The sequence below is a fragment of the Microcaecilia unicolor genome, chromosome 2, assembly GCF_901765095.1.
Source record: "Microcaecilia unicolor chromosome 2, aMicUni1.1, whole genome shotgun sequence".
In the NCBI taxonomy this organism is placed as follows: Eukaryota; Metazoa; Chordata; class Amphibia; order Gymnophiona; family Siphonopidae; genus Microcaecilia; species Microcaecilia unicolor.
This window is the reverse complement of record NC_044032.1, coordinates 225,628,036-225,649,278: the sequence shown is the minus strand read 5'-3', so window position 1 is coordinate 225,649,278 and position 21,243 is coordinate 225,628,036. Positions and strand designations below refer to the sequence as shown.

The 21,243-nt window shown below is 45.4% G+C and overlaps 1 protein-coding gene across 1 annotated transcript in view; it reads left to right on the top strand.

The window, feature by feature from the left end:
* Window positions 1-21,243, top strand: part of LOC115462357 (leucine-rich repeat extensin-like protein 5) — a 112,350-nt gene that overhangs the window by 38,361 nt on the left and 52,746 nt on the right. The window contains exon 4 of the mRNA XM_030192366.1: window positions 6,524-6,847. Within this exon, the coding sequence (XP_030048226.1) occupies window positions 6,524-6,847 (324 nt within the window). The remainder of the gene's footprint in view (window positions 1-6,523; window positions 6,848-21,243) is intronic.

Below are 21,243 nucleotides of genomic sequence, written 5' to 3'. Positions count from 1 at the left end.
GGCTAGTGTGACCTTTTTTCATAGCACTGACCATTTTCATACCCTTTTTGCCTCATCAGCTGTCATGACTTTGTTATTCATTTTTTTTTGTATTTTATTTTGATTGACGTGAATTACTGCTTTTTGAAAGGTGGTATACCATACATAACAAAATAAAGCGCAGTGCACCATCAGGTGGTCTGCAATAAAAACAAATTAGAGAAAGGAAGAATTAGAAATTACTACAGGAAGGAGCATTTTTGGCGCACGTCCAATACATGCGGCTGAAAAATAATTTTTATTTTCGAAAATGCGTATCAGATGCACGCAGGTCATTATTGCCCGGTTACCATGTGAGACTGTACCGCTAGGTCAAGGGCTGGCGGTAAGGTCGCAGACCCAAAATGGACGTGTGGGAATTTTGATTTTGCTACCAATCCATTTACGTCAAAAATTTTAAAAACGCCTTTATTACAGACGCACTGAAAAATGGATCAGTGCGCACCAAAAACCCACACATATACTACCGCAAGCCATTTTCAGCGCACCTTAGTAAAAGGACCCCTAAGGAAGCAAATCTACAGTGGTGGAAATAAGTATTTGATCCCTTGCTGATTTTGTAAGTTTGCCCACTGACAAAGACATGAGCAGCCCATAATTGAAGGGTAGGTTATTAGTAACAGTGAGAGATAGCACATCACAAATTAAATCCGGAAAATCACATTGTGGAAAGTATATGAATTTATTTGCATTCTGCAGAGGGAAATAAGTATTTAATCCCTCTGGCAAACAAGACCTAATACTTGGTGGCAAAACTCTTGTTGGCAAGCACAGCGGTCAGACGTCTTCTGTAGTTGATGATGAGGTTTGCACACATGTCAGGAGGAATTTTGGTCCACTCCTCTTTGCAGATCATCTCTAAATCATTAAGAGTTCTGGGCTGTCGCTTGGCAACTCGCAGCTTCAGCTCCCTCCATAAGTTTTCAATGGGATTAAGGTCTGGTGACTGGCTAGGCCACTCCATGACCCTAATGTGCTTCTTCCTGAGCCACTCCTTTGTTGCCTTGGCTGTATGTTTTGGGTCATTGTCATGCTGGAAGACCCAGCCACGACCCATTTTTAAGGCCCTGGCGGAGGGAAGGAGGTTGTCACTCAGAATTGTACAGTACATGGCCCCATCCATTCTCCCATTGATGCGGTGAAGTAGTCCTGTGCCCTTAGCAGAGAAACACCCCCAAAACATAACATTTCCACCTCCATGCTTGACAGTGGGGACGGTGTTCTTTGGGTCATAGGCAGCATTTCTCTTCCTCCAAACACGGCGAGTTGAGTTCATGCCAAAGAGCTCAATTTTTGTCTCATCTGACCACAGCACCTTCTCCCAATCACTCTCGGCATCATCCAGGTGTTCACTGGCAAACTTCAGACGGGCCGTCACATGTGCCTTCCGGAGCAGGGGGACCTTGCGGGCACTGCAGGATTGCAATCCGTTATGTCGTAATGTGTTACCAATGGTTTTCGTGGTGACAGTGGTCCCAGCTGCCTTGAGATCATTGACAAGTTCCCCCCTTGTAGTTGTAGGCTGATTTCTAACCTTCCTCATGATCAAGGATACCCCACGAGGTGAGATTTTGCGTGGAGCCCCAGATCTTTGTCGATTGACAGTCATTTTGTACTTCTTCCATTTTCTTACTATGGCACCAACAGTTGTCTCCTTCTCGCCCAGCGTCTTACTGATGGTTTTGTAGCCCATTCCAGCCTTGTGCAGGTGTATGATCTTGTCCCTGACATCCTTAGACAGCTCCTTGCTCTTGGCCATTTTGTAGAGGTTAGAGTCTGACTGATTCACTGAGTCTGTGGACAGGTGTCTTTCATACAGGTGACCATTGCCGACAGCTGTCTGTCATGCAGGTAACGAGTTGATTTGGAGCATCTACCTGGTCTGTAGGGGCCAGATCTCTTACTGGTTGGTGGGGGATCAAATACTTATTTCCCTCTGCAGAATGCAAATAAATTCATATACTTTCCACAATGTGATTTTCCGGATTTAATTTGTGATGTGCTATCTCTCACTGTTACCAATAACCTACCCTTCAATTATGGGCTGCTCATGTCTTTGTCAGTGGGCAAACTTACAAAATCAGCAAGGGATCAAATACTTATTTCCACCACTGTATGAGCTGCTCTATCCACGTCGTTCTTTGTTGTTGGTAGCATTTTTATTTGATTTCACTTATATTTTTAAACATACTGGCTTGTGCAACATATGTTCTAAATTGTAAATATTTCTGTCATTTGGAGGAGCTTGTTATAGGGACTCACTGTATTCGTGCAGAGATAGTTTCACGTAGTAGAGGGCCACCAAAACAGACATGAGAATCAGGTGCCTAACCATAACTTATTTATAAGTACAATTAAAAAAAATCATTAATAAGGTTGAAGACTGGGAGCATTTAACATCTGTTTTTTTTTCCCCTGTGCCTACATCAACTGGAAAAGATGGTGTGAGAACTTGCTCCTTTTCTTTTGTGGAATATAGTGGTGATCTTATGAAAATGCACTTGCCTTTTTTTATCACTACTATTTCACAGGGGAGTATTGAATAATGAGGGAGGGGCTTCCTTCATGCAGACGTTCTGTCCAGAATCAGTCTAAATGTGCCAACATTGTCCAGTTCAGCACACTATTAGGTGGGGGCAGGAAAGCTTCCCTAGGAGAGGGAAACAGTTTCCTTAGGAGAGGGAAACAGTGGCATAAGTTTTTTTGAGATTCCACTAAGCATATTAATTATGGGCAATCGGAAAAGTAAGTCTGGGACCCCACTTTCAGGGCCAGCGGTTTACATGAGTACTAATTATGTTGTTGGATCATGTAAATATTTGGGCAAGTGGAATTATTTTCGCAAGAAATAATCCTACTTTGTGTTTCCCATAAGAAGGATCCTTTAGGCTTGAAATATGTATGCATTTAAAATAAGGTTTATGGAAAAAAAGGCTGCAGAAAGTTAATGGAGAATATACCCACTGGAGAATATGTAGGGGATCGGGTCACTGACAGGTACTGCTCCGGTTTGCTGTAGGGAGTCCAGTGCCTCTCTCCCATATGATGGGCTCGGAGGCGATCACATGAGAGAGAGGCACTAGGCCCCCTATAGCTCCTGAGCCCTCGGGCACTGCCCAGTTGCCCATATGGTCAGACCACCCCTGCCAGAAACAAAGACATTGTCATTGATGGGCCATGACCCTTCCAATCTGAAGTCAGGCCCACCCATGCTAATAACAGGAGAACTAGGAGAGGTGTCAAACAGCCAATCATTTCTGGTTACACTATTGTTCAAAAGGGAGAAAACTCAGTGCTGAGAAGAGAATACTACAGGGAATACCTAGGAGGAGAGGGAGATGGAGAAGTGGGTGCCTGAAGGTGGGAAAGGAGACTGGCGATAAGAGTGCCTCGACAGTAGAAAGGGAGAGAGAGAAGGAAGGAGAGGGAGTGTCTGAAGGGAGGGAAAAGGGGGACACAGTGCCTGGGGGAGGGGGGGGAGACAACACGAAAAGAGCTTCAAGTATGTGGAGAGATAATGCTTGGAGGGGGCTTGGAGAAAAGGTAAGAGAATACCCAGTAGGAAAGAGGTAAAGGAGAGTACCTGGAGGGAGAAAGTGGAAAATAGGAGAGACTGTGCCCTGAGAAAGGAGGGAGAATGCTGGGAGGAGGAAGAAGGTGCCTGGAGGAAGATGGAGAGAATTACAGATGGCAAAGAGGGGGGAAGAGACAGATGCATAGCCAGGCTTTAATGTCAGAGGGAGCTACCTTTTGTAAAATAGGTGTCAGTGTGAAACTGAAGGAATGATCTGCATAGATGCCATTTTATTCAAAATCTGTTTGGGGGAGCAGCTGCTTCCCTTGGACCTCACCTAGCTATGCCTCTGGGAAGAGAGTGCCTGGAGGGTGGGAGGAAAGGGGGCAAGAGTACTAGGACAGAGTGCAAGAAGCAAGGAGACATTGTGAAAGCCCAGAGGAAAGAGCAAAGAAAAGGACAAATAAGGAGGGGGGGAAAAAAAAAGAAAATACAGATATAAATAAAAACCAACATTAGAAAAATAAGGGAAACAGTACAAGTGAAATGACAACAAAAAAGGGATAAATTCTCTGGGTTGTTAAAATTTAGGTTGATGAATCAGTTTTCTACATGTTTTTTTTACCCTGTTTTGTGGTCCATGGGAACAGCTGTAGCCGAGTTGAAGTCTTAAGCAATGAGATTTCAGCAGCAGAGGGGCCCTGCTAACAGCTAAAGCTAGAGTGTGTTCCTGTTGGGTGTGGAAATATAGCTAGTTTTGAAGAGACTTGAGCTATACATTTAGCTGATACCTGGCAACCTTGCCCTCAGGGGAAGAGGAACACACACACTGTGTGCAAATGAAAGCTGATTTGTGGTCTCTACACGGTTGTCAACACTATTTTTAATTAGTCTAGGCCACAGGCTTATTGAAAAGGGTGGGAAAGAAGGGCAAATGCCCTAGGTGCCAAGCCAGTAGTGAGGGCAAGATGGGGTACACTACAAGAGTCTAAAACTCTTGAGGGCACACGTCTGAAAGGAAAGGGGGGGCACCAAAGGGACCCAGTGTGTTGCTTTGTCCAGTGACAGGGCTGCTAGAAGGGATGCCAGCACAAGCTGAAAACCTAGGCCCAGATGCATCAACCAAATGTTAAAAAATAAGAATCGTAAAAGTGCTTAACGATTTTTAAAAAACGAGGCATGCACTACAAACACACTCCAGAAATGTTCGGATCGGTATTGCAAAGTAGGATGTATCACAGAATCGTTAAACCTGTCGTTAATCAGCGCCTAAAGTATGCGCAGAGCAGCCCAAGCGTTATGCTGGCTGCTCTTCGCATGCCACAAAGGCCCAGCTGTCAAAACAAAAAAAAAAACCCACAAACACGTGTGTTTCGGGAGGGGGCAAAGGCACTAATCATGAGCGTCTCGTATGGACGCCTTGCCCCCCCCCCCCCCCCCGCACGAAAAATCTCCAATTTTAGCAGCCCCGGGCCGGCCCTCCTCCCTTCCTGTATTCTCCCACACTAGCTCCGCCTCCTGTCATGCTCCGGTCCCGTGCCCCCCCTTTGGTCGTGGCTGCCGCTCCCCCCGTCCAACGACCCCCCCCCCTTTGCCTTACCGGTCCGTGCAGCGCTTCACCTCTGCTGCACGGGCAAGAACAGCTGATCGTAGGTAAACGTCAGAGGAGGGCGGGCCGAGGAAGAAAGAAGGGACGTCTGAGGAGGCCTTCTGACTCGCCAATCAGCTGTTCTTGCCCGTGCAGCAGCTAAAATTGGAGATTTTTCGTACGGGGGGGGGGGGGGCAAGGCGTCCATACGGGACGCTCATGATTAGTGCCTTTGCCCCCTCCCGATCCTTTCTTTTTTTGGTGCTGAGGGAGAGGGGAGCAGCGTCGACCTGGGGCGTCAATAAAGGACGCCCCTGACGCGTTTTTGCCCCCCCCCCACTTATTTTTTTTATTGGATTTTGTTAACTTCTAGCAGACAGACAGCCCTAACGAGAGGTACAGACTCTTGTTATATTTCACGGTATTCTCCTGCGTTAAACGAATCGGAAAAGGTTTGTGCATGTCATTTCAATGGGATTTGTAGAAGAATTGCTCATCTGCATTCAGTTTTCGTTAGCTGCTACTGTGGTCGGAAAATAGGCTTTAGTGCATGGAAAGGATAGGAAATTCTTCCTTGAGGGCTCATTTAACGATGAAAAACGTTTAGTGCATCTGGGCCTTAGTTTTCAGCTGCTCCTTTTGCCCTTAAAAAGCACCACAACCTGGCAGGCAGCAAACTGTAGCAAATCAGATTACAGCTGGAGGCCCTTCCTGCAGCCTCCCATACCCAGCCCTGCCGGCTTTTGTGGGCTGAGGCTCCCCACCCTGTGTTGCTATAGGGACAGGAAGGGGCGTGGCTACACACTGGGAGGCCCTCAGAGAGGGAGTGAGAGTAGCATAGCACCAGGCAAGTGGTGGGGGTGACAAGAAAGGAGTAAGTAATGGGAAGGGGATGAATTCTGGGGTGTTGGACTGACAAGGAAGTGAGAATGTTTGGGTAATTGAAGAAGGAGGTAGTGAGGAGTAGGAGGAATGAATGTTGGTCGGGGTGGGGGGGAGCCATGTGGGTTGAATGCAATGCTAGAGATGGAGGGAGATGTTGACAAGGAAGGGTGCATTCTATGGGAATAGGGAAGAGAGGATGAATGTCGCAGGCCAACCCAAGGCAAGGTGGATAGGGGTGAGGACAGGGAAACGTGTAGTACGAGTAATCCCTCTTCCCCTACGCCCTTCTCTCCAGTTCGTTATAGTGAACCACATGTTTTGTACACATATTTAAGGACCAGCGCTCAGCATTGAAAAGATTCAATAAACTTTATTGACACATTGTTTTTGTGGGGGGGGGGGGGGGGGGAGGAGGGAATACTCCATGGTGCAGCACGCTCACTCTCCGCCGAGATTTCTGTCATTGATTTTTCTTTCCCCTTCTCTTGTTTTTGCAGTTCAACCACCACATGTCTGACGACAACGAGGAGGACGGTGGGACCCCGCCCATGCTTGACGTGGAGGAGGCGTGTCCAGCAGAGGCATCCCCAGGTCCCTCTCGCCCTGCCACTCCCACTCCCCCGTCCCTTGAGTGTACGCCCACCCCGAGCCTGCAGGCGTTACTAACAGACGCGACTATCCCCCCGCCGCCTCCGCCTTCCATTTCTGCCTCGATAGACACCTTCCCTGACTCAGAGACGGTCTCTTTCTACGAGGTCACGCTCCCGGCGGCTGTTCTACCACCAGTACCCACCTCTGCGGTGCAGATGATCGAGTCCAAGGTGAGAGCGCAGCGGGGGATGTGGGGTAGCCGGGGCTTGCCCTTCTCATTTGCAACGCGAAGGGAAGGGGGTGTGTAGTAGGAGTGTCTCTCTCGAGTCTTCACACGTATTTCGTCTCCTCACCTACCTTCCTTGTGTGGGAATGGGCTTCTTGAGCCTTTATAGGGAGGACGGTCTGTGGGGAGAAGCCAAGCAGAAACTAAGTCAAAACGTGTTTAAGAATTTAGAGAGAGTCTAAACTTATCACACATTCTTAGATTATCTGATTAGTTTGTTTTATTGCAGTTGATATACCACTTTTATATAGACTAAGCGGTTCAGAATAAAATATATCAAAAAATAATGTAAAAACGAGTACAGATGGGTCATCAATAGCTTCTTTTTTTTTTTTTACCAAGCAAAAATACCTAACCGCAGCAGGTGCCATGCTTAAAGACTTATTGTCTGCTTCCCTTGCTTCCATCCTCCATTTCTTGCACACCATGTTTGCAGGCTGAAGTCAGGCCAAGCCTGATGTTCCTTCATGTGATGAGAAGCAGCAGAACATGGTGCCTGCTTCAGAACATAGGTGCTGGTGCAGCTTCATCTCCTGTGTGGACCACCGTCTGTGGCTACCAAAATAGGAGGAGGACTAGTCTATGTTGTGCTAGAGCTCTTGCAAAGACAGAAGACTCTGGAATGTTATGCTGAGCTGCCATTAGGAAGAAGTGGGAGACCTTTTTGTCTGTGATGATGAAGGATCAGACTGTTGGGAGGAGGAGGAGGCAGGAACGCCAAATGGGGCAATGCAATTGGGCACAAAGGGAGGAGAGAAAGACCAGGATGACTCTCCTGGGCAGCAATGGAAGGGTGGTCAGGAGATGTATTCTGGTGCTGGGATTGGGAAGAGGGGTATGGAGAGAGAGAGGTGAGGGGTATGGAGAGAGAGAGGTGAGATGCTGGACACTGAGCAGGACGGTAGAGAGAAGGGAGCCCTGTTTGCTAAGGTGCACGGGCGTGGTACTGGAAGATTGGAGGGTGGCCAATGTAACGCCGATTTTTAAAAAAGGTTCCAGGGGAGATCCGGGAAATTATAGACCGGTGAGACTGACGTCAGTGCCGGGGAAAATAGTAGAGGCTATTATTAAAATCAAAATTACAGAGCACATCCAAGAACATGGATTACTGAGACCAAGTCAGCACAGGTTTAGTGTGGGGAAATCTTGCCTGACCAATTTACTTCAATTCTTTAAAGGAGTAAACAAATATGGACAAAGGGGAGCCAGTTGATATTGTGTGTCTGGATTTTCAAAAGGCGTTTGACAAGGTATCTCATGAAAGGCTACAGAGGAAATTGGAGTGTCATGGGTTAGGAGGAAATGTCCTATTGTGGATTAAAAACTGGTTGAAGGATAGGAAACAGAGAGTGGGGTTAAATGGGCAGTATTCACAATGGAGAAGGGTAGCTAGTGGGGTTCCTCAGGGGTCTGTGCTTGGATCGCTGCTTTTTAATATATTTATAAATGATTTAGAGATGGGAGTAATTAGCGAGGTAATTAAATTTGCTGATGACACCAAGTTATTCAAAGTCGTTAACTCGCGACAGGATTGTGAACAATTACAGAAGGACGTTACGAGACTAGGTGGCTAAATGGCAGATGATATTTAATGTGTGCAAGTGCAAGGTGATGCATGTGGGAAAAAAGAACCCGAATTATAGCTACGTCATGCAAGGTTCCACGTTAGGAGTTACGGACCAAGAAAGGGATCTGGGTGTCATCGTCGTCGATAATACACTGAAACCTTCTGCTCAGTTTGCTGCGGCGGCTAGGAAAGCGAATAGAATGTTGCGTATTATTAGGAAAGGTATGGAAAACAGGTGTGAGGATGTTATAATGCCTTTGTATCGCTCCATGGTGTGACCGCACCTTGAGTATTATGTTCAATTCTGGTCGCCGCATCTCAAGAAAGATATAGTAGAAATGGAAAAGGTGCGGGGATGGGACGACTTCCCTATGAAGAAAGACTAAGGAGGCTAGGGTTTTTCAATTTGGAGAAGAGACATGATAGAGGCATATACAATAATGAGTGGAGTGGAACAGGTGGATGTGAAGCGTTCACGCTTTTCAAAAATATTAGGACTAGGGGGCATGCGATGAAACTACAGTGTAGTAAATTTAAAACAAATTAGAGAAAAGTTTTCTTCACCCAACGCATAATTACACTCTGGAATTCTTTGCTGGAGAATGTGGTGAAGGCGGTTAGCTTGGTAGAGTTTAAAAAGGGGTTAGACTGTTTCCTAAAGGACAATTCCATAAACCACTACTAAATGGACTTGGGAAAAATCCACAATTCCAGGAATAACATTTATAGAATGTTTATACGTTTGGGAAGCTTGCCAGGTGCCCTTGGCCTGGATTGGCCGCTGTCGTGGACAGGATGCTGGGCTTGATGGACCCTTGGTCTTTTCCCAGTGTGGCATTACTTACAGTGGTGGAAATAAGTATTTGATCCCTTGCTGATTTTGTAAGTTTGCCCACTGACAAAGACATGAGCAGCCCATAATTGAAGGGTAGGTTATTAGTAACAGTGAGAGATAGCACATCACAAATTAAATCCGGAAAATCACATTGTGGAAAGTATATGAATTTATTTGCATTCTGCAGAGGGAAATAAGTATTTAATCCCTCTGGCAAACAAGACCTAATACTTGGTGGCAAAACCCTTGTTGGCAAGCACAGCGGTCAGACGTCTTCTGTAGTTGATGATGAGGTTTGCACACATGTCAGGAGGAATTTTGGTCCACTCCTCTTTGCAGATCATCTCTAAATCATTAAGAGTTCTGGGCTGTCGCTTGGCAACTCGCAGCTTCAGCTCCCTCCATAAGTTTTCAATGGGATTAAGGTCTGGTGACTGGCTAGGCCACTCCATGACCCTAATGTGCTTCTTCCTGAGCCACTCCTTTGTTGCCTTGGCTGTATGTTTTGGGTCATTGTCGTGCTGGAAGACCCAGCCACGACCCATTTTTAAGGCCCTGGCGGAGGGAAGGAGGTTGTCACTCAGAATTGTACGGTACATGGCCCCATCCATTCTCCCATTGATGCGGTGAAGTAGTCCTGTGCCCTTAGCAGAGAAACACCCCCAAAACATAACATTTCCACCTCCATGCTTGACAGTGGGGACGGTGTTCTTTGGGTCATAGGCAGCATTTCTCTTCCTCCAAACACGGCGAGTTGAGTTCATGCCAAAGAGCTCAATTTTTGTCTCATCTGACCACAGCACCTTCTCCCAATCACTCTCGGCATCATCCAGGTGTTCACTGGCAAACTTCAGATGGGCCGTCACATGTGCCTTCCGGAGCAGGGGGACCTTGCGGGCACTGCAGGATTGCAATCCGTTATGTCGTAATGTGTTACCAATGGTTTTCGTGGTGACAGTGGTCCCAGCTGCCTTGAGATCATTGACAAGTTCCCCCCTTGTAGTTGTAGGCTGATTTCTAACCTTCCTCATGATCAAGGATACCCCACGAGGTGAGATTTTGTGTGGAGCCCCAGATCTTTGTCGATTGACAGTCATTTTGTACTTCTTCCATTTTCTTACTATGGCACCAACAGTTGTCTCCTTCTCGCCCAGCGTCTTACTGATGGTTTTGTAGCCCATTCCAGCCTTGTGCAGGTGTATGATCTTGTCCCTGACATCCTTAGACAGCTCCTTGCTCTTGGCCATTTTGTAGAGGTTAGAGTCTGACTGATTCACTGAGTCTGTGGACAGGTGTCTTTCATACAGGTGACCATTGCCGACAGCTGTCTGTCATGCAGGTAACGAGTTGATTTGGAGCATCTACCTGGTCTGTAGGGGCCAGATCTCTTACTGGTTGGTGGGGGATCAAATACTTATTTCCCTCTGCAGAATGCAAATAAATTCATATACTTTCCACAATGTGATTTTCCGGATTTAATTTGTGATGTGCTATCTCTCACTGTTACCAATAACCTACCCTTCAGTTATGGGCTGCTCATGTCTTTGTCAGTGGGCAAACTTACAAAATCAGCAAGGGATCAAATACTTATTTCCACCACTGTATGCACTTATATTTAAAAACCCAACTGCCCTTAGTGCTGCTTAGTAAACAAGGCCCAAGGTGTTGTAAAGGTGATGGTGCTGGGCAGACCGTTGGGAAAAATAAGTGACTGCTAAAGGGATGGGAAGATGGGTAGCACAGTGGCTCCAGCATTGTTCACCTAAGGAGGGAACATTGTACTAGAGCTGTTCTGGAATAGCTTACTGACTGATCTGAGCTGAGATATCGGGTTTAAATCTGCCCTCAAACATGGCAGTTTTGCCAAACTCCCTAATCTAGCCTCTAACCAATTGATTTTGCCTGGTTGCTTCTCCCCCCGATTTCCAAGCTTGGTAATCTGCTTGTGAGAATAGTCTTCCTGCTAACACTAGCTACCCTTGGGTCAGTATTAGATGTATCCATATCTCCTCCTCATCCTCCACTAGTTTGTCCCTTTTCAGAGAGGAATTATTTGTTGTAATTTATATTTGTTCCCTACTCCTAGATGTTAGGTTAATATTAGCTTTTAGGTTTTTGTTGTGGTTGTATTATTACTGCTTTGCACAGTGTCTAAGTAAAGAACCATTTTCTGCATCCCTTTCAGAAATCTAAGAATTCTATGTGCCCTGCCAATATTGGGCAATCTGCAAGAGAAGCAAATACAACCCTAAACATTTTGTGGGCATGTTAGATGGGTTGTCTTGATCTATCTGCTATGCATTTACTGTATTACTATATTACAATAAATGAGTAAGCGTGAGGAACATGGAAACAAAGAATACGACAGAAGATAAGCAACTCAAAGTCCATCTTGTGTGCTGAAATGCTGTAGAATCTAATTGATGTTTAGCTCTTCCCTTTTTGATAACCTATGGTTTCTTGAACGCTGTCACTCTTTATATCGCCACCATCTGCACATCATAGGTGGTGCAGCCATTAGTGAAACAGAGAATAGAACAGTCTGAAGCCTGAAATATATGGGCTTCCTTGTCATCAACAGCAGATGAATCCATTAACTGATGGGTTGTATCCACCTACCAGCAGGTGGAGATAGAGAACAGTGAAAACCATAGTGTCCCTTGGACGGCTAGTTCCAACTGTCTTCAGTATTTGAAACTTCCAAAGCAGAGTGAATCCTCCAAGTAGAATAACATGAACTCTCTTCACAGCGAACAACCGCCCCATAACAGGAGCATCCAAGGAGGGACGAACACATCCTCCTGTAATAGAACAGTCTGTAGAAATTCTGAAGACTGTTGTCCAACTTCTCCCGATGAGCTATATATCTGCATGAAAAATATGAACAAAAACCAACTCAACCAGGGAGGGATCATGGATTCATGTGCTGTGACTAAAGGAAAGAAAATTACCAAGGTAAGAACCTAATTTTCCCTTCCTTGTCATCAGCAGCAGATGAATCCATTAACTGATGGGATGTACAAAAGCACTCCCTATTTAGGGCGGGAATAGGCCACTCCTCGAGCAAGCACTTGTGCTCCAAACTGTGCGTCCTGCTTCGCTGCAACATCCAGCCTGTAATGCCGGACAACGGAGAGCTGAGATGCCCAAGTAGCCGCACTACAGATCTCTTGAAGAGAGAGTGCTCCTGTTTCAGCCCACGAGGAGGAAATCGCTCTTGTGGAATGTGCTTTAAATGCTTCAGGCAGAGACCGCTCTGACAGCAGATACGAAGAAAAAATGATTTCCTTGAGCCAATGGGCTATGGAGACCTCATACACCTGAGACCCTCTTCGAGGACCTGACAATACAAAAAGGTGATCAGAAGCCCTGAAGTCATTTGACATCTGCAGTCACAGTGAGTCAGCTAAGTGCTGTATCAAAGAAAGTTCTGTAGGTATGACCACAATGGTAGTGTCTGATCAAGGAATTTTCAGTTGATTTAACTTCCAAATTCCCCTAGAATATAACTTTCCTTTTGTAAATAAATTGAAATATTCCCAATAAATTATAGCAGTTTCAGCAATGTAAAATGCAACTTTATAACCACAATGCAGTTTGAAAAGTCTCTCCTCTACCAGAGCTAGGCATGAAAGGAAAGAGGGTTCACAGGACAATTTAATTAAGCAATAAGCATTAAATTAAAGAGAATATCAGGTATCTAAAACTTTAGCCAAAAAGTTGAGAAGTTAGAATAAAATAATCAGAATTTACTTAGCAGTAACTTGGTTCAGGTCCAGCACATGGAATGCTACAAACAAGTGGTCTCTCTATCTCTATACAGAGCCCAACCCACCTCCTGCTGTGCAGTGATTTCCTCACAGTGAGTCAACTAAGTGCTGTATCAGAGAAAGTTCTGTAGGTATGAACAGAATGGTAGTGTCTGATCAAGGAATTTTCAGTTGATTTACCTTCCAAATTACCCTAGAATATAGCTTTCCTTTTGTAAATAAATTGAAATATTCCCAATAAATTATAGCAGTTTCAGCAATGGAAAATCCAACCTTATAACCACAATGCAGTTTGAAAAGTCTCTCCTCTACCAGAGCTAGGCAGGAAAAGAAAGAGGGTTCACAGGACAATTTAATTACCTGAATAAGTACCTGACTATATGTAAACTGCTTTGAATATAGTTGCAAAAAAACCTCAGAAAGGTGGTACATCAAGTCCCTTTTCCCTTTCCCTTATGTGTTGACTCTGATGCTACAATTTAAGGGGTCCCTTTACTAAGGTGTGCTAAATGATAAGAAGTCCATAGCAATACAATGGGTGTCTTATCGTTTAGTGCATGCTAATCAGCATGCACCTTAATGAAAGGACCCCTTAGTCTTAACACTGGGTATCTTTTTTTTTTTTAATCCTAATTTATGTTTATCCTTAGCTAGTTGGGTGCTTTGAGCGAGTCTTAATTTTGAAAAAAACTCATTTGAGTTCCCTGCATGCTGGTTGTTGATTCTCCTTAGAATCAAAAGAAAATCTGAATGATTTTGTTTTAGCTGTTTATTATTTTAATTTCTGTACTGCTGCCCATCCAAGAAAACAAAAAATTATTTATTATTAACTAGTATTTTGTCTCATCTGTGCTGAATTTCTTCTTCATGGCTTTATTCACATTAAGATGGTAAATTAATACATTGTTTTCAGATGGAAAGTCAGATGTTTTCAGATGGTCCTTTTCCTATTATCAAGTGTTTGATGCCAAATCACAGTGCCTTTATTAGGATTTTGTACAGGGCTAGTGTGACATTTTTTTCATTGTACTGACCATTTTCATACCCTTTTTGCCTCATCAGCTGTTATGACTTTTATTCATTTTTTTTTTTATTTTTTTTTTGATTGACGTGATTTACTGCTTTTGAAAGGTGGTATACCAAACATAACAAAATAAAGCGCAGTGCACCCTCAGGCGGTCTGCAATAAAAACAAATTAGAGAAAGGAAGAATTAGAAATTACAACAGGAAGGAGCATTTTTGGCGCACGTCCAATACGCGCGGCTGAAAAATAATTTTTCGAACATGCATATCAGACGCCCGCAGGTCATTACTGCCCGGTTACCATGTGAGACTTTACCGCTAGGTCAATGGCTGGCGGTAAGGTCACACCCAAAGTGGACGTGTGGGAATTTTGATTTTGCCACACATCCATTTTCGTCAAAAATTTTAAAAAGGCCTTTGTTACAGATGCACTGAAAAATGGATCAGTGTGCGCCAAAAACCCGCACCTATACTACCGCAAGCTATTTTTCAGCGCACCTTAGTAAAAGGACCCCTAAGGAAGCAAACCTATGAGCTGCTCTATCCACGTTGTCGTTCTTTGTTGTTGGTAGCATTTTTATTTGATTTCACTTATATTTTCAAATGTACTGGCTTGTGCAACATATGTTAGTTCTAAATTGTAAATCTTTCTGTCATTTGGAGGAGCTTGTTATAGGGACTCACTGTATTCGTGCAGAGATAGTTTCACGTAGTAGAGGGCCACCAAAACAGACATGAGAATCAGGTGCCTAACCATAACTTATTTATAAGTACAATTAAAAAAAATCATTAATAAGGTTGAAGACTGGGAGTATTTAACATCTGTTTTTTTCCCTGTGCCTACATCAAAAGGAAAAGATGGCGTGGGAACTTGCTCCTTTTGTTTTGTGGAATGTAGTGGTGTTCTTATAAAAATGCAGTTTGCCTTTTTGTATTACTACTATTTCACAGGGGAGTATTGAATAATGAGGGAAGGGCTTCCTTCATGCAGACGTGCTTTAGGTCCTATTGATCTGTAAATCTGCTGTCTAAAATTTTGGAAGATGGAAATGATAAAATAGTTTTGTATGTACTCTACAGAAGTTGTTTTCTTTTGCAATGTGTGTATGGATGTCTGTTCTAGTGTGTGCATGTGGTAATGTTTTAAATAACTGTCTATACTTATGGCTATGATTGCTGAGCATTCCATGTCATTAAAGGACAGACTTTTAAATACCCAGTTGGGTATATATGCTAATCTCAATTCCGTTAAATGTTTCAGAAATATCCATCTACTTGCTCCCATGATTTAACCGAATTCTATTATTCTGTCTCACTGTATTGTCAAATGTAAACCACATTAAAGAAGGCAAAGAGGGATTACGAAAAAAAGATAGCATTAGAGGCAAAAAAACATAATAAAATTTTTTTTTCGGTATATTAAAAGCAGGAAGCCGGCAAAAGAATCGGTTGGGCCGTTGGATGACCGAGGGGTAAAAGGGGCGATCAACGAGGACAAAGACGTAGCGGAGAGATTGAATGAATTCTTTGCTTCGGTCTTCACCGAGGAAGATTTGGGTGGGATACCAGTGTCGAAAATGATATTTCAAGTGGACGAGTCGGAGAAACTTACTGACTTCACGGTAAACCTGGAGGACGTAATGGGGCAGTTCAGCAAACTGAAGAGTAGCAAATCTCCTGGACCGGGTGGTATTCATCCTAGAGTACTGATAGAACTGAAAAATGAGCTTGCGGAGCTACTGCTACTGATATGCAATTTATCCTTAAAATCGAGCATGGTACTGGAAGATTGGAGGGTGGCCAATGTAACACCCATTTTAAAAAAAGGTTCCAGAGGAGATACGTGAAATTATAGACCAGTGAGTCTGACGTCGGTGCCGGGGAAAATGGTAGAGGCTATTATTAAAAATAAAATTACAGGGCACATCCAAGGACATGGATTACTGAGACCGAGTCAGCACGGCTTTTGTGTGGGGAAATCTTGCCTGACCAATTTACTTCAATTCTTTTAAGGAGTAAACAAACATGGACAAAGGGGAGCCGGTTGATATTGTGTGTCTGGATTTTCAAAAGGCGTTTGACAAGGTACCTCATGAAAGGCTACAGAGGAAATTGGAGTGTCATGGGATAGGAGGAAAAGTCCTACTGTGGACTAAAAACTGGTTGAAGGATAGGAAACAGAGAGTGGGGTTAAATGGGCAGTATTCACAATGGAGAAGGGTAGCTAGTGGGGTTCCTCAGGGGTCTGTGCTTGGACCGCTGCTTTTTAATATATTTATAAATGATTTAGAGATGGGAGTAACTAGCGAGGTAATTAAATTTGCTGATGACACAAAGTTATTCAAAGTCGTTAACTCGCAACAGGATTGTGAAAAATTACAAGCGGACCTTACGAGACTGGGAGACTGGGCGGCTAAATGGCAGATGACGTTTAATGTGAGCAAGTGCAAGGTGATGCATGTGGGAAAAAAGAACCCGAATTATAGCTACGTCATGCAAGGTTCCACTTTAGGAGTTACGGACCAAGAAAGGGATCTGGGTGTCATCGTCGTCGATAATACACTGAAACCTTCTGCTCAGTGTGCTGCTGCGGCTCGGAAAGCGAATAGAATGTTGGGTATTAGGGAAGGTATGGAAAACAGGTGTGAGGATATTATAATGCCGTTATATCGCTCCATGGTGCGACCGCACCTTGAGTATTACGTTCAATTCTGGTTGCCGCATCTCAAGAAAGATATAGTGGAACTGAAAAAGGTGCAGCGAAGGGCGACTAAAATGATAGTGGGGATGGGACGACTCCCCTTTGAAGAAAGACTAAGGAGGCTAGGACTTTTCAGCTTGGAGAAGAGACGGCTGAGGGGAGACATGATAGATGAGTGGAGTGGAGTGGAACAGGTGGATGTGAGGAGTCTGTTCACGCTTTCCAAAAATACTAGGACTAGGGGGCATGCGATGAAACTACAATGTAGTAAATTTAAAACAAATCGGAGAAAATGTTTCTTCACCCAACGTGTAATTAAACTCTGGAATTCGTTGCCAGATAAGGAGGTTAGCTTGGCAGAGTTTAAAAAGGGGTTAGACGGTTTCCTAAAGGACAAGTCCATAAACCAGTACTAAATGGACTTGGGAAAAATCCACAATTCCAGGAATAACATGTATAGAATGTTTGTACGTTTGGGAAGCTTGCCAGGTGCCCTTGGCCTGGATTGGCCGCTGTCGTGGACAGGATGCTGGGCTCGATGGACCCTTGGTCTTTTCCCAGTGTTGCATTACTTATGTACTTATGAACCTGAGGTTGCTTGGGATAATGTGGGATATAAATGTAAAAAAAAAAAAAAAATCTTTATCCGCCACCTTTTAAGACACTGCCTATCCAGTTGGATGGTGATGGCACAGGGAAAGCAAGTTTGGTCCAGTGAAGACTAACTCAAAATAACTTGTTCCTTAGCTGGGCTCTAGTATTACCATATTGAAAATGCAATCATAAAAAACAAAACAAAAAAGCAAAACAGCGAAGATGACTACAAAACAAAAGGACGACACTTGTTCATAAAAAATTAAAACACTTTATTAGCCAAAGGATAGTAGGGAGAAAGGGACTTGACACAGCTGTGTTTCGGCCAGTCAGGCCTGCATCAGGAGTCTATTCAAATCAAAACATACAAATAACATCAAATAAATAAAAACATATGAATATAAAGAGACATTCCAAATATATAAAAACATACAGTTATTACAAGACAAGTTGTCAGATGAGCATAAAACCAAATATAATGGATGAAAATTGACTGAACTGTTCTATTATATATCAGAAATAGTCATACTTCTGGGAAAATACATAATATAGAAGTAAGTAGGAATAATATATGGATGATATACGGATGACTAAAAACAAAACCTTTAAATAATATTCTGTTAGCCATGCGCAAGATTATGTACAATCAATAATTTAAGCACTGATAAAAATCGAATCGATATTCAATAACTAAACTTGATAAATTAATATTCTAAAAATATTCATAAATTAATTTTTATATGAGCAGTATAAAATATTACATATTGAAAACAGAAATATGTAAAACTGAAAAGCTAACAACTTATGTAATGTTGGCAATAAATGAAAACTGTAAGTAATATATAAAAAAAATAATAGATATATATATAGCAAATATTTACCTTCTCACCGTGTGTTGATTTTTAACTCTATCCAATTGTAAAGGGATATATGTGTCTAAAAAAGATTCTCCGAGGACAAGCAGGCTGCTTGTTCTCACTGATGGGTGACGTCCTCGGCAGCCCCTCCAATCGGAAAACTTCACTAGCAAAGGCCTTTGCTAGTTCTCGCACGCCCATGCGCACTGCGCATGCGCGGCCGTCTTCCCGCCCGAACCGGCTCGTGTTCATCAGTCTTCTTTTGTCCGCGCCCGGGACGGTCGTGTTTTGCCGCCGTTTCGTGCCCCTCAAGTTGACCCTCGCGCGTCTTCGCAATTTTTGCTAAAAAAAAAAAAGACCTTTCGGTATTTGTCCCTTCCCGTGTGTCCAGTTTTTCCCCCAGCGTAAGTTTCCTTTCGCTTTCGGGATCGGCCTTTTTGGCCTCGGTACGGGTTTTCTCTCCCTTATTTTTGGTGCCTTTCGTCATCATCGTGAATTTTGATTTCGCCGGCGTGATTTTTCCGCCCATGTCATCGAAGTCTCCCAGCGGCTTCAAAAAGTGCACCCAGTGCGCCCGGGTAATCTCGCTCACTGATAGGCACGCTTTGTGTCTTCAGTGTCTGGGGGCTGGGCACCGCCCGCAGGCCTGCAGTTTTTGCACTCCTTTACAAAACAGGACTCAGCGAGATTGGCCCAGTGGAACGTGTTGTTCTCGGGCTCTTCGACGACAACAGCACAGGATGCATCGAGTGCATCGACGTCGACAGCATCGAAGTCTTTGACCTCGGCATCGATGGCATCGAGGCTTCGACCCTCTGCATCGTCGGTACCGAGACATCGGAAGTCTGCGTCGACGTCGGTGGTACCGGGACCTCCGCTGTTGCTGATGTCGTCGGACGGTGGTTCTTCGACTGGAGTGCAGGTGAGGGCTGTCCATTCCCCTGCTGGTGGCGGTGAGCCTTCGAGTGGGTCTCCTGCCCTGAGGGCTCCTGCGGTACAGCCCCCCCCCCCCCCCCCGAGACCGACCTTCTTCGGCCTCGGCCCCGAGGAAGAGACGGTTGGATTCTACGTCCTTTTCGTCGGTACCGGGAAGCTCCGGTGACATGCTTCGCTTGAAGAAATCAAAGAAGCATCGACACCGGTCTCCTTCCCGCCTCGGTACCGAGAGCTCTGGGTCACCGAGGGAGTCGGCACCCAGCAGGCATCGGCACCGGGAGGACCGCTCACCCTCTGTTCAGGAGGTGTCGATGCGCTCCACGACTTGGACAGCCCGGAACCGCCTCCATGCCCAGAACAGACTCTGACCTCGACGCCTGCATCGGCTTCCCAGTCTTTCTCCACAGCCACTCTGCACGAGAGTCTCCGGGCCGTTCTTCCAGAGATTCTGGGAGAGCTGTTGCGCCCTTCTCCTCCGGTACTGGGGGTGCTTGCGCCACCGGTACCATCGAGCGAGGCGATGGCTGGCCCTTTCCCCGGGGTGAGGTCTCCGGCATCGGTACCGCTTGGGGTACCGGCTGCGGCCGCCTCCCAGGAAGACTCCCCGACAACGTCGGTGGAGGGAGCTTCGCCGGTGCTGGCGAGGGAGTCTACCTCTCGGCGCTCCCACCGTGGCCATGTTTCCACGGAGTCGAGTCGGCCTTTGTCCGGGAGATGTCTACGGCCACCCCCTTCCCGGTGGTCGTAGAGGATGAGCCCAGGGCTGAGATGTTTGAGCTCTTGGACTATCCTTCTCCACCTAAGGAAGCGTCCACAGTACCCATGCATCATGTCCTAAAAAAGACATTGCTGGCGAACTGGACCAAGCCTCTAACTAATCCGCACATTCCCAAGAAGATCGAATCCCAGTACCAGATTCATGGGGACCCAGAGCTGATGCGCACTCAGTTGCCTCACGACTCTGGTGTGGTGGATCTGGCCCTAAAGAAGGCTAAGAGTTCTAGGGAGCATGCTTCGACGCCCCCGGGCAAGAACTCTAGAACCTTAGACTCCTTTGGGAGGAAGGCCTACCATTCTTCTATGCTCGTGGCCAAGATTCAGTCCTACCAGCTCTACACGAGCATCCACATGCGGAACAATGTGCGGCAGTTGGCGGGCTTGGTGGACAAGCTCCCTTCTGAGCAAGCCAAGCCGTTTCAGGAGGTGGTCAGGCAGCTGAAGGCGTGCAGAAAATTCCTGGCCAAAGGGGTATATGATACCTTTGATGTTGCGTCCAGGGCCACTGCTCAAGGTGTGGTGATGTGCAGACTCTCATGGCTGCGTGCCTCTGACCTGGAGAATAGAATCCAGCAGCGGATTGCGGACTCCCCTTGCCGAGCGGACAACATTTTTGGAGAAAAAGTCGAACAGGTGGTAGAACAGCTCCACCAGCGGGATAACGCTTTCGACAAGTTCTCCCGCCGGCAGCCTTCAGCATCTATTTATTTATTGCATTTGTATCCCACATTTTCCCACCTTTTTGCGGGTTCAGTGTGGCTTACAATATGTTGTGAAAAATGGAAATACAGTTTTTTATGGGGGAAGGAGGGCTGTTCCCTACTCTTCTGGTAAGCGTAGGTACAATCCTCCCTCTCGACAGCCTGCGGCCCAGGCTAAGCCCCAGCGCGCTCGCTCTCGTCAGCAGCGTGCGCCTCAGCAAGGCCCCACAGCTCCCCAGCAAAAGCAGGGGGCGAGCTTTTGACTGGCTCCAGCAGAGCATAGCCGATGTCAAAGTGTCCGTGCCGGATGATCTGCCGGTCGGGGGGAGGTTGAAAGTTTTTCACCAAAGGTGGCCTCTCATAACCTCCGACCAGTGGGTTCTCCAAATAGTCCGGCAAGGATACACCCTCAATTTGGCCTCAAAACCTCCAAATTGTCCACCGGGAGCTCAGTCTTACAGCTTCCAGCACAAGCAGGTACTTGCAGAGGAACTCTCCGCCCTTCTCAGCGCCAATGCGGTCGAGCCCGTGCCATCCGGGCAAGAAGGGCTGGGATTCTATTCCAGGTACTTCCTTGT